Here is a 10,652-nt window from a genome sequence, read left to right as displayed (position 1 = left end):
AAAGATTTGGGGTTGTTGCATCATTACTTGGACATACAGTTTAAGCAGTGTGAGGGTGGTATTGCCTTGTGTCAAACAAGTTACATAGAGACATTGCTATGTAAGTTTGGACTTGAGGATTGCAAACCTAATTCCATTCCCATGGAAACAGGTTTGAAATTGAGTCTTGATGATGTTGGTGGTCTTGTCGATGTCACTCTTTACCAATGTTGTTGGTTGCTTTATTTATGTATGCAACACGAGATCAGATATTCATATTATAGTCTCATAGGTCAACAAATTTATGCATAGCCCAGGGTCTAAGCATTGGCAAGCTATTAAGAGGATTTTTTGCTACTTGAGTGGCCTTTTACATATTGGCTTGTTTTATCCCAATGGGGGATCATTGCCGCCAGATTTACATGCTTTTTTGGACTCAAATTGGGCTGGTTGTTTTGACACGGGCGAGTGTCCACGAGTGGTTTTTGTTTCATACTCGTCAGTTCATGCATATCATGGTTGAGCAAGAAGCAACCTACTATTGCCACTTCCAGTTGTGAGACTGATTTCATGGCAATCTTCATAGCTACGTTGAGTATGTATGGATCAGACGCTTTATGGATGATTTGAGTGTTGGACAGGACACTGCCAACACTATCTACACTGACACTCAAAGTGCATTGGGAGTTGTGAGGAACCTAGTTTCTCATGCTCACACAAAGTACATTGAGGTGCATTACCACTATGTCAAGGAGAGACTCTAAGCATGAGAGATCAGCTTGGCTTATGTGCCAACACATGACAACGTTGCAGATCTTTTCACAAAGGCATTGTCTCGTGAGAAGTTCGAAGCTTTCCGCAAAGCTTTGGGCTTACTCCCCTTTGTGGAATGATCATGTTAGAGCATGGCACTTCCCTATACCTTATGTCCAACTCTCGTTGACCACAACACTCCCATGGAGGATTTGTTACCATTTACATGTGGTAGTGATGTGTGTGAACACACTTAGGACCGCGGGACATTTTTTCCCTCACTAGGACGTTTTTTCCCCCGTGCATTGTATATACGCCCATCACTCTAAGGCTATCATATCTTTCCATTGCACACTAAGTAATACATTCTCTCTTGTGTGCCTTGAGCTTCCTTCGTCTTTTCAAAGCTATGTGTGTTTCCTTGCAACCCTAATTCCAACAACATCTATCCCCGCTCCTACAATCATCAATATGACATTAGAAGAAGAGCAGAGGAGGAAGACTAGAGCTTTGCATGTACAAGTAACCAATCTAAAAAGACCAGGATGATGTGGAAGAGGAAGTCGAGGAACTTCTCTTCATGATGGGTGGTGAGGCTCACTGGGAGGGACATCATCTTCTACTCGTGAGACACATCATGCCCCTGGCCAGTCCATGCCACATGTGAGCGGATACAGATGGGAAACTACTTGCAGGCAGGACACTTGATCGGAGCATAGAGGATGAGGCTCAGGAGGAGTGGCAATTTTATTTAGGGAGGAGTTGTAGCCACTGATATATATAGCCAACATGGATGAGCATTCTAGGTACATGTGGGTGAGACTGAAGGCAAAGACAGAAAGATACCTCTACATTGTTATATGTTAATTCCATCCTAGTACGTCAATGTATGCATCACCTAGAGGACAATCCCCCTTCGCTATTCTGGATGATGACATACGGGAGATTCCCAAGGATGGTGACATTATCATCCTAGGAGGCTTCAATGCTAGGACTCCCCATCACCAGACAATATTCTATGATACTCCAGAGGAGATGCTTAGGGAGCTAGATGTTACAGAGATGGGCCTATCCATATTATCACAAGATGAGGAGCACACGAAGTATGGTTGATACTTGATAGACATGGGAATTGCACATGGATTGGACATTTTGAATGGCCTACAGAGATTTCCTATTGTGGGAGGTTTTGCACGTTTTCCACATCGACATGGGGCTAGTACAGTGGATTATGTTACGGCTCAGCCAAGACTCGTTCCATTTTTTTCAAGATTTCATGGTAGGCCAATTGGAGTAGCAGTTGATTATGCTATCTTGTCTTTCACTCTCATGTTTCAGTTCAACATAGCTCCATTAGGAGAGGTCTCCAAACACACTCGGTATACCTTCACGAGTGAGAGGTTCCGTGTACATTGATGAGATATATAGGCATCTATGCACTCAGGAGCCAGGACGGCCACTAGATGAGCTCACTTAGATACTGAGAGAGACGCTCCATGATGCATCACAGGCATATCCCAAGAGTCGGACCAAACGGAGACAATCGGGGAGCATGCCCCAAAACAACTCGTATGATGAGTGTATAAAAACAAGGATCAGACTACACAAGGAGGTGCTCATGGGTATTACCACACAGAGACAGTCACGGATTATATTTTGCCGCTCGACGCATGGATTATATTTTGCCGCCTAGTGCGGCGAAAGAAGAGGGCTTATATATCTCAATTAGAGCGGGATCTGTATCAGCTATTTATGAGTCAGGACTCAAGCGAGGCATGGAGGCTATTTCAAGAGCATTCACCACCACTACCCATCACCTCCACAGAGACATGGGGGGAATATGCCACATCTCTCTACACAGCATCAAGCCAGCCACCTTTGACGGACCCACTAGAGACATGCCCAAAGACGTGTACTTTCTTTACTGGTGAAAGGGTAAGGAAAGCCATTGACAAGATGAAGACAGAGAGAACACATGTTCTGGTAGCAGAGCATTTCGTCCATGCCAAAGATATGCTTGCAAAGCTTCTTGCTATGATGTTTAATCGAGCCATGTATCAGGGTTTTCCTGACTTGGAGTATGTCCACGATTGAGTCTATCTTCAAGTCAAGAAATCCCATCCCATAATAGCTGGGAATTACCGGCACAATCATGGTTGGTCACACATTGGCTAGGCTGTATGCATCTATTTTTGAGCAAGAGCTGTGTAGATGGACAGAGAGAGAGGGCATACGAGCATCAGGGCACGCAAAATTTGGGAGAGGTTTCTCTACTCTTGACCGGATTGACACTCAAGAGCTATTATTGAGGAGGGTAGACACCATGGCAAGAGGATCTATTGTAGCTTGGTACCAAGATTTTTGTAAAGCTTTTGACACAATGTCGAGAGCCAGACTTATACGTAGACTACATGACATGGGAGTGCCCACAGAGCTGATTTGGGGGATCTTGGCTTTATGAGGAGGGATGCCCCCTATCTTCGATTCTTTTTGGGATGTATGTGGATGAGTTTTCAAACTATATAGGGCGAGAGGGAAACAAAGGTGCTCAACTAGCAGGGACATGGATTCCGTTATTATATACTGATGATACTGTGTTGATTTCAGATTCTCCATAAGGGATGCAACATTTTGAATGCATTATAGGTGTTTGCCCAAGATAGTGGAATGTCAGTAAACCTTGGTAAGACCAAGGTAATGGTGTTTAACACCACGGCACAGTGGGTTAAGAGGTCAACTCCCACCTTTACGTATGGTCGAGAGACTGTGGAGTATACAAATTCATATACCCATCTTGGAGTGGTCTTCAATGGCTCGGTATTCTCCTTGATGGGAGCTACAAAGACGAGACTGACCAGAGCTTACACAACATTAGGGAGACGGGAGAGGACGTGTGCGCAAGTTCAATTTCAGAAACCTCGAACAAAGCACTGGCGTTTTGACACTCTAATGGCTTTAGCTATGCTTTATGGAGTTCAAATATGGGGACCCTCGATGGATCACCATGGCAAATTTGGTAGCACTCATGGATAGATGTATGGAGAGGCCTCTAGTCTCTATAATTTCTCGGATGATTCGGACTAAGGCTTTAGTGCCACATGACATTATTGGAGCCGAGCTAGCTGCTCCTCCCCTCGTGGTCGAGGCACTTTACCAGATTAGTATCCTTTATGCACAGTTTATGGGATCTCCCCAGAGACGGATATGCTCGGCTTGCCCTTGAGTCCTCTAGACAGCTAGCGCTGCAAGGTGATACAGCATGTTGGTAATAGGCGAATGACATCATCATTTCAGTTACATGGGTTCAACATGGACAGATTGCCCCCATTCCAATACTCCTTGGAGGCAACCTCCCTATCTACCACACGAACAAAGATCACTAGATTCATACGTCAGGATCTGGTTCAGCTAGATACCAAGAGCACATGGATACAACCAATACAAGTTCAGCTAGATACTAGGAGCACGTGGATACAGCCAATACAAGAGTTGGGCACGAAGATGGCTTTCTATAGAGAGCATCTTCTCCAACTCATGGACGACGGATTTAAGATGAGGCCCGAATACACGGATACACACTTATCTCATGGGATACAGTGTGCTATTGGCCAGATACACACATCCTCGCATCAGCTTCAGATCGAGACATTATAATCGAGGAGTACCAACAAAGGCCCAGGATGTCATTTACGTCATATTGAGCCAGATACAAAGCTGCACTACATGTCACTGCCCTATGTACTATGAGATCTATGGCCGCTTTTACAACTTTTTCAAAGAGAGTTTCGGACCACTTTCTAGAGTCATGAGATACCCAGACCAGAGATGCCTAGGCCTGTTTTTACTCAAGCTGTGCAGTCGCAAGGAGAGCTTGTTGAGGATGTCAGAGGAGAGCCATTCTCAGAGGCAGACCACAGATTTCTTTACACTAGACAATGAGCAGCAAGAGCAATGCTCACCACAACAGAGCTCAGCTTCAGATCACACCCACACCAGAGGTACGTTAATGGATCGAGCTATTGAGCTATGGAGATCCAGACGACCACGATCGTGGGGGGCTTCACAGTACCGGAGGAGGCTGCAACAGGGGATCCGGATCACCCTAGCTTGACATGCGAGGCGCCCAGTCAGAGTACTGACTATGGAGGATATTGACGAGATTCGCCGAGGGAATGCATACGAATCTAAAACGCTTGGCCGAATCGCACGAGGTAAACACACTGGCCAATGATCGAAAAAGCAAGTAGAATGCCAATGGACTCGTAGCCCAGTGGTCAAGGTGGTGTGTGGGTGTGTTTAAGGACCCAAGCTCGAACCCCCAACAATACATATTACCTTAAGAAAAAGCACATCGAATCTACTATACGCAGGCCCATTGCAAGACAAATACACAAACAAGCCTTAAGAGTATTTCTAAGATACGAAGGCAAGCATTAAAGGTGAGAGAATACATATAAACAGCACATAAAAATTTCCACATTTATGAAGTAAACTGCATCATGCACTTTGTATTGGATCGCAATTAACAAACACCAAGAAGCCATACATGCTATATCTCCCTCAATCAAAAAGCTTGACAAGCTGAGCGACTCTACCTATAACAGAAGCTTGATTAAGAAGAGGGCCTATCTTAGCAGAAGTTAATACTTCAAAAAATCTGTGTTTCATTTACATAGCTTTACTGCTAACCACTGGTAATGACCAGTCAATTAGTCACCCTTGTAAGCAGTACAGCAAACTTGAGTGCATCAACAATTGCACTCAATGCAAGCATGGGTCATGCTTGCATGGCTCCACCTCCGCATAATTTGGCTTCAAAGATCCATCTGTAAGCCTTCTCACATAGGGGTAAGGAACACTTCCAAAGGTGGCGCAAAAAAAAACAGTTACCGAGAGAGAGACCTCTTCAAGATTTTTCTCATTCACACTTAATGGATCGGTAGATATGTCGAACAAACAGTAAAGAGGCTCTAAAGCCCACTGTTCCCAGCATGAGAAAAAACCCATAACAGATGCATGTCATGTACCCAAAAAAGAATGATGTTTGCATGAAACCAGTCATATCTGAGCGTGCATAGTAGTAGTAGAAACAGTAGCCCAGCACAAATATGCCCGTTGAGCCTCCGCATAAAACAGACCTGCATTCCGTGAAACAGACAACAGAATTTAAGAGATGGGACAGCTAAATGAATGTTGATTGTTGCATACAAAAAGCACTGTAGGCATGATACAGAACAAGACAACAGGGCCCAATGAGAGATGCATTATGGCTGTGGACAAGCTGCAAGGGCAGGGGTTGTCCAGACTAACTGTACTAACAAAGCCAAAGCCACCTAAGACCCCTTTGGAACTCTAAACCGTGGCCAATGCAAAAGAAGCACTCTGGTCAATATATGGTTCCCTCAAAACCCAAAAGCAGTTTGTTTGACAAGAATTCTGCATGATCTCTTGTGCAACTTACAAAGGAAGCCAAAGCAATATCACTAAGTTTTCAAAAACAAACTACTTATGAATGCTATCAGTATCAAATTGTTTCATTCTTTTATCAAACACAATTCATCAAAATTGTGTCTGAACACAACCTATACCTCATACAGAAGAATTCCACAAGTGACTAAAATTACTCACCTGCTCGTACAATACATATATGTCAGAAGCATGAAAATTGTAGCCTACCCATTACCTCCAAATTTGAAAGGAAAAAAAAAATGAAAAGCAAAGTATAACAGAGTAAATCCACACCCTTTGTTTAGCCCAACAAAAACACGTACCTCCACCACCACTGATGATCCTCCACGGCAAGTTGAAAGTACGTCAAAGCAATGGTGATGAATGCTGTCACAATAATCAGAATTATGAAAACGATGAAGAGGATGCTGTAGATTGTGTACACCTTGTGACCCCAGACACTAGCAAAGATGTAGTATAATTCAATGTAGATAGCACTGAATGGCAAGAAGCCAGCCATAGCCATTTGTGGGACTGTGCCTCTATACCACGGTAACTGAGGAATCTCCCTTGGAAACTTGGTAGTCCGACATGGGGCCTGGAATTCTGCTTTGCTATTTTTACCAGCAATACCACCCAAAATGAGTAAAGGAGATGTCACAAGTGCCCAGATTAAAACAATAACCATGATGGTACCAAAAGGCAACGCTGCAGTGGCATTGTACGCAATAGCTACCGTATTCAGAAAACAAAATGTGGAGAACAAAGGGCCACAAAACAAGCAACCTGTAAGTAGCAAGTTGCGCACCTGCACATGTTGAACAATTAGAAAACCCAACGCATTTCATTGCTAAAAACCAACGCACACTAAAATGCTTACCCAATTTGTTCCTTCAAGCTGGCGGTAGTAGGAGGACGTATAATAGCCTGCAATGCCTGAGGTGAGGGCATATATGATGACAAGGGCACTGTATAAAGCACCTCTGTTGTAGGGGTAAAACACGCCAACTAGAGCCAGCATGAATATAAAAATGGCCCTGCCAAACAAACAGAGCTTTGGAAACCCTCGTCCTTGAAATTTTAGTGATACTACTTCTCAGATTATGGAACCAAATGCTTACAAAGCAAGTAATTGAGAGCCGCTTCCAAGAACAGCACAGAAAAGAGATTTATGAGGAGGGTATCTAAATACATCCCCATGTATATACTTCCAACCTGTTTCTTCTTGATCATCAGCCATCTCTTCATCCCGGGAATACCTGCAAGACTCAAGTGAACTTCGTGCTCAGCAACCAAAACAAAAATCCAAAAAAGGAAGATAAATGGTTTACACCCTTTGAAGAAAATCCCTCACTTGATAAAATCATTCTTCAACACCCTCATTAGAATTGTTGCAAGGAAGCCTGTTAGAAGGAGCACTGTAACACATGAATTGATAATGGAAAACCAATGAATCTCCAAGTGCTGAGGAAGGAAAGAGTACTGCGCGTATTTCTCCATACGCCTGTCAAATGTCTTTTCCGTCTCTTTCCATTTGACAGAATACTGGAATTCAACTTGCATCTCCCTGTCTTCAGTTATATCAACACTAGAGGACTTATCTGCAGCTACGCTAATTTCTATCACCCGATCGTCATTATAAAGGACTTCAAAGTGCAAATGTGTAAAGAGCAAGTATTTCATCTCATGATCATCAACTTTCCCCACAAAACCCCAGATTGGGAGGTCATCATAATACATCTGAAAATAATAATCCTTCTTGACAGCTTCTCGGAAAGCTCGCACATCCTCTTTTGACAGCTTCTTCTTGCACAAAGATTCGATATCTTTGTCCTCTCGAAAGTTTAACTGATACTTGGCATGCACCATGCGATCTCCATTAAGAACTTCCCCAAAAGCCTCCCTCTTCTCTGTCACCTGGTCTGTAGCTCTTGAACTTTCAATCAGTGATTGTTTTCATTCTAGTTAAAGAAACCAATTTATAATCAACAAAAGAAATAAAAGAAAAGAGAAGAACCTGGGGAGCAGAATGGTAGGTCAAAATACTTGTATGTCTCACTGCAAAAAAAGGGCCAAATTTGGTTAAACTACACACGACAGAAACGGAGATACAATAATTGGGTGAGAACAGTGGAATTAAAAAAATACACTATTGCAATTCTTGGGTATAGTAAGATACTACCGGGGTACGATGTGAGAAACGTAAAGGCTGAGGGATTATGACTGCTCTCTTTGCTACGATGAAGTAAGAGCATCCAGAGAAATTGCTCTCTACAGCATTGACATTCACAAACAAAGTTCATAATTTGACAAGATTCTATTCGTGCAGAGAAAAAATTGCAGCCTTGACCAAGAGCTTACACACATCCAAAATAGGTTGTTGGAAAATCGATTGTTACCCCTCAACAATCAACTTGACAGACCAGGAAGTGAGAGCATCACAATAGAGCAACCAAACACTCGATAGTATATGGAACAGAAATCTTTGAAAGTCCCAGTAGTATAGAGAGTAGAAAGAAGAAAGCTTTAAAAGACTGGCTGGTCATGACCGTTATAGGAGTAGTTCCACCTAAATAGACTCGAGACTGAGAAGCAGTAGGATGAAAATACCCAGGAGCAGTACGATAGGAACTACCACCTTACCAGTGTTAATAGAGATGCATCAGACAACCCAAGCTCCATACGAAGCATCATTAGAATGGAAACCTACTAGAAAGGAATTATAGCTGATGTGAAAGCGCATGTGTACCTTGCAGGCAAGCCTTGGATCTGAGAGTACATTTTGATCAGAAAATTGGTCGAGCCAACTTCAGCCAGAATTCCCAAGCGGCATGTAAGTAGGCGGAAAGAAGAAGTAGAGTGGGTATACGAGACGGCATAAAAGCTTACCATTTGAAATTCACCAGGCATTGGCAAAATTCTATTCAAAAGGAATTTTGGGCAGCAGGCACAATCACATCCAAGATTTCAAAAAGACTAAACCAGAAAACACAAAAATCAACATCGCGGAGAACAGGCAAGCATAGATTATCACGAGTATTCTACCTCCCAAGGTCTACCTCTTTGATCTTGCTTCTGATGTTACTCTAATAATGCTAGAATCTACTCTCTATTCTTGCTCAGTTTTCGGTTCCTTCTCGGTTAGCAGGTCTTGAGTTTAAGATTCGTCATATTGATCTTTGAGGTCTCTTGCATTTGTTCCAAACTTCTCTTCTTCTTTTATTCTTGCTCATAAGCTTAGCACTTCTAGATGTATCAAGGTCAATCATGACTTTTGCCATCCTCATCCATTAGGAAAAGGGCAAGTTTCAAAAAAGCTCTTCTGAAAGTCAATCAACGGAGGGCCTGGGGGGAGCTCATCAAACTGTCTATAAAGAAGACATATAGAAAGTCATGTCACGGTCTATCCGGCATTTAATAGCAGATTTTATCAAACACAATATAATAGTTATTTTCCCACATAGATCTACAAGCTCAGACATGGATCTGTAACTTTCAGGAATGGATAATAAAACTCCACGCCTGGGGTATTTAGAGAAGTTCGAATTCGCATCGCAACAGCTATAAAACTGAACATCAGAGCGCAGAGCCCAAAAAACTGCCCACATCCAAAGCACCGACTCTTCAAGATAAAACAGAAACTCTGATCTTGCACACCTGCTGTAATACGAAATCCAAGGCAAGTGCCAAATGCAGCTCAAATAAATCCTTGCAAGATCAAGCGTTTCATGTCAAATGCCTTGAAACAGACAACAGTACGGTACTTCAAGAAAAAGGACTTGCCCGAGTAGAGGTTTACCTAGGATTCTGAAAAGGGCCAACTTTGTTCGCGTAGAGAGGAACCGCATCGCCCCTGGAGTATTTGTGATCGGAAGCGCTGGCGATGGAGAGAGGGATTTGAAGAGATGCGAGTAAGAAGAGGAGGAGAGGGTAGAACGAAGCAACCGCGCGGGCCGCATCAGACCTTGAGGTCGCCATGGCCAAAAACTCTCGCTCTCTGTACACGAGCACGCACACTCCCGAGTGCAGTCACAACTTACATCCACATTTTTCAACCTCTTTAATCGGTGGTCATATGGGTAACAATCAAAGGACGGGCCCCGGCTTCAGGTTTTACAAGAGGAATACACGTCAGGAGAATGGAAAGGCACAATTGTACCCAAAGAAAATATTACATATCTTTTTTTTTTTAAAGCCATTCGAAACGAAGCTTTGACTAGATTTACGGGATTGCGCCCATTACTCACACCCACATGTCTCAGGGGTTGAACCGTAGTGGGTGCGCTTAAAACCCCTCACCTTAACCACTAGGCCAACACCCTTGACAAAAAATATTACATCTTATGTCAAGCAACAACCTTTCCACCAAAATAACAAGTTATAAAATCATGACGCTTGCCCATAGGTGTGAATGATTATTAGGCCTACATTACAATTGTTCGATATAAAAGTACCATGCCTACTATTTAAAA

General features: G+C 43.0%; 1 protein-coding gene across 2 annotated transcripts; it reads right to left on the bottom strand.

Annotated features, from left to right (window-relative positions):
* Window positions 1–5,324: 5,324 nt before the first annotated feature.
* LOC147440552 (transmembrane 9 superfamily member 2-like) lies at window positions 5,325–10,227 on the bottom strand. Of its 2 annotated transcripts, XM_086530268.1 has the most exons (8): window positions 9,980–10,227; window positions 9,838–9,888; window positions 8,198–8,238; window positions 7,535–8,102; window positions 7,302–7,439; window positions 7,061–7,217; window positions 6,504–6,988; window positions 5,325–5,870 (listed from the first exon to the last, which is right to left on the bottom strand). In XM_086530268.1, exons 1-8 carry the CDS (start codon window positions 10,156–10,158, stop codon window positions 5,651–5,653), a joined length of 1,839 nt encoding a protein of 612 aa, XP_086386394.1. In that variant the 5' UTR covers window positions 10,159–10,227; the 3' UTR covers window positions 5,325–5,650. The 2 variants fall into 2 exon arrangements, with proteins under 2 accessions (XP_086386394.1, XP_086386395.1); XM_086530269.1 differs by lacking the exon at window positions 9,838–9,888.
* Window positions 10,228–10,652: the final 425 nt, after the last annotated feature.

This window comes from Adiantum capillus-veneris, chromosome 15, assembly GCF_014529385.1.
Source record: "Adiantum capillus-veneris isolate H3 chromosome 15, ASM1452938v2, whole genome shotgun sequence".
Lineage (NCBI taxonomy): Eukaryota > Viridiplantae > Streptophyta > Polypodiopsida > Polypodiales > Pteridaceae > Adiantum > Adiantum capillus-veneris.
This window is presented reverse-complemented; position numbering and strand designations above follow the sequence as displayed.

Bases quoted from the DNA above. Each gene is read 5' to 3' on its own strand.
- LOC147440552 (XM_086530268.1), bottom strand. From the start codon at position 10,158: ATGGCGACCTCAAGGTCTGATGCGGCCCGCGCGGTTGCTTCGTTCTAC. The intron at 8,103-8,197 runs GTTCTTCTCTTT...CAAGAGCTACAG, and splicing joins CCTACCATTCTGCTCCCCAG to ACCAGGTGACAGAGAAGAGG. The intron at 7,440-7,534 runs GTGAGGGATTTT...TGAGTCTTGCAG, and splicing joins TTGAAGAATGATTTTATCAA to GTATTCCCGGGATGAAGAGA.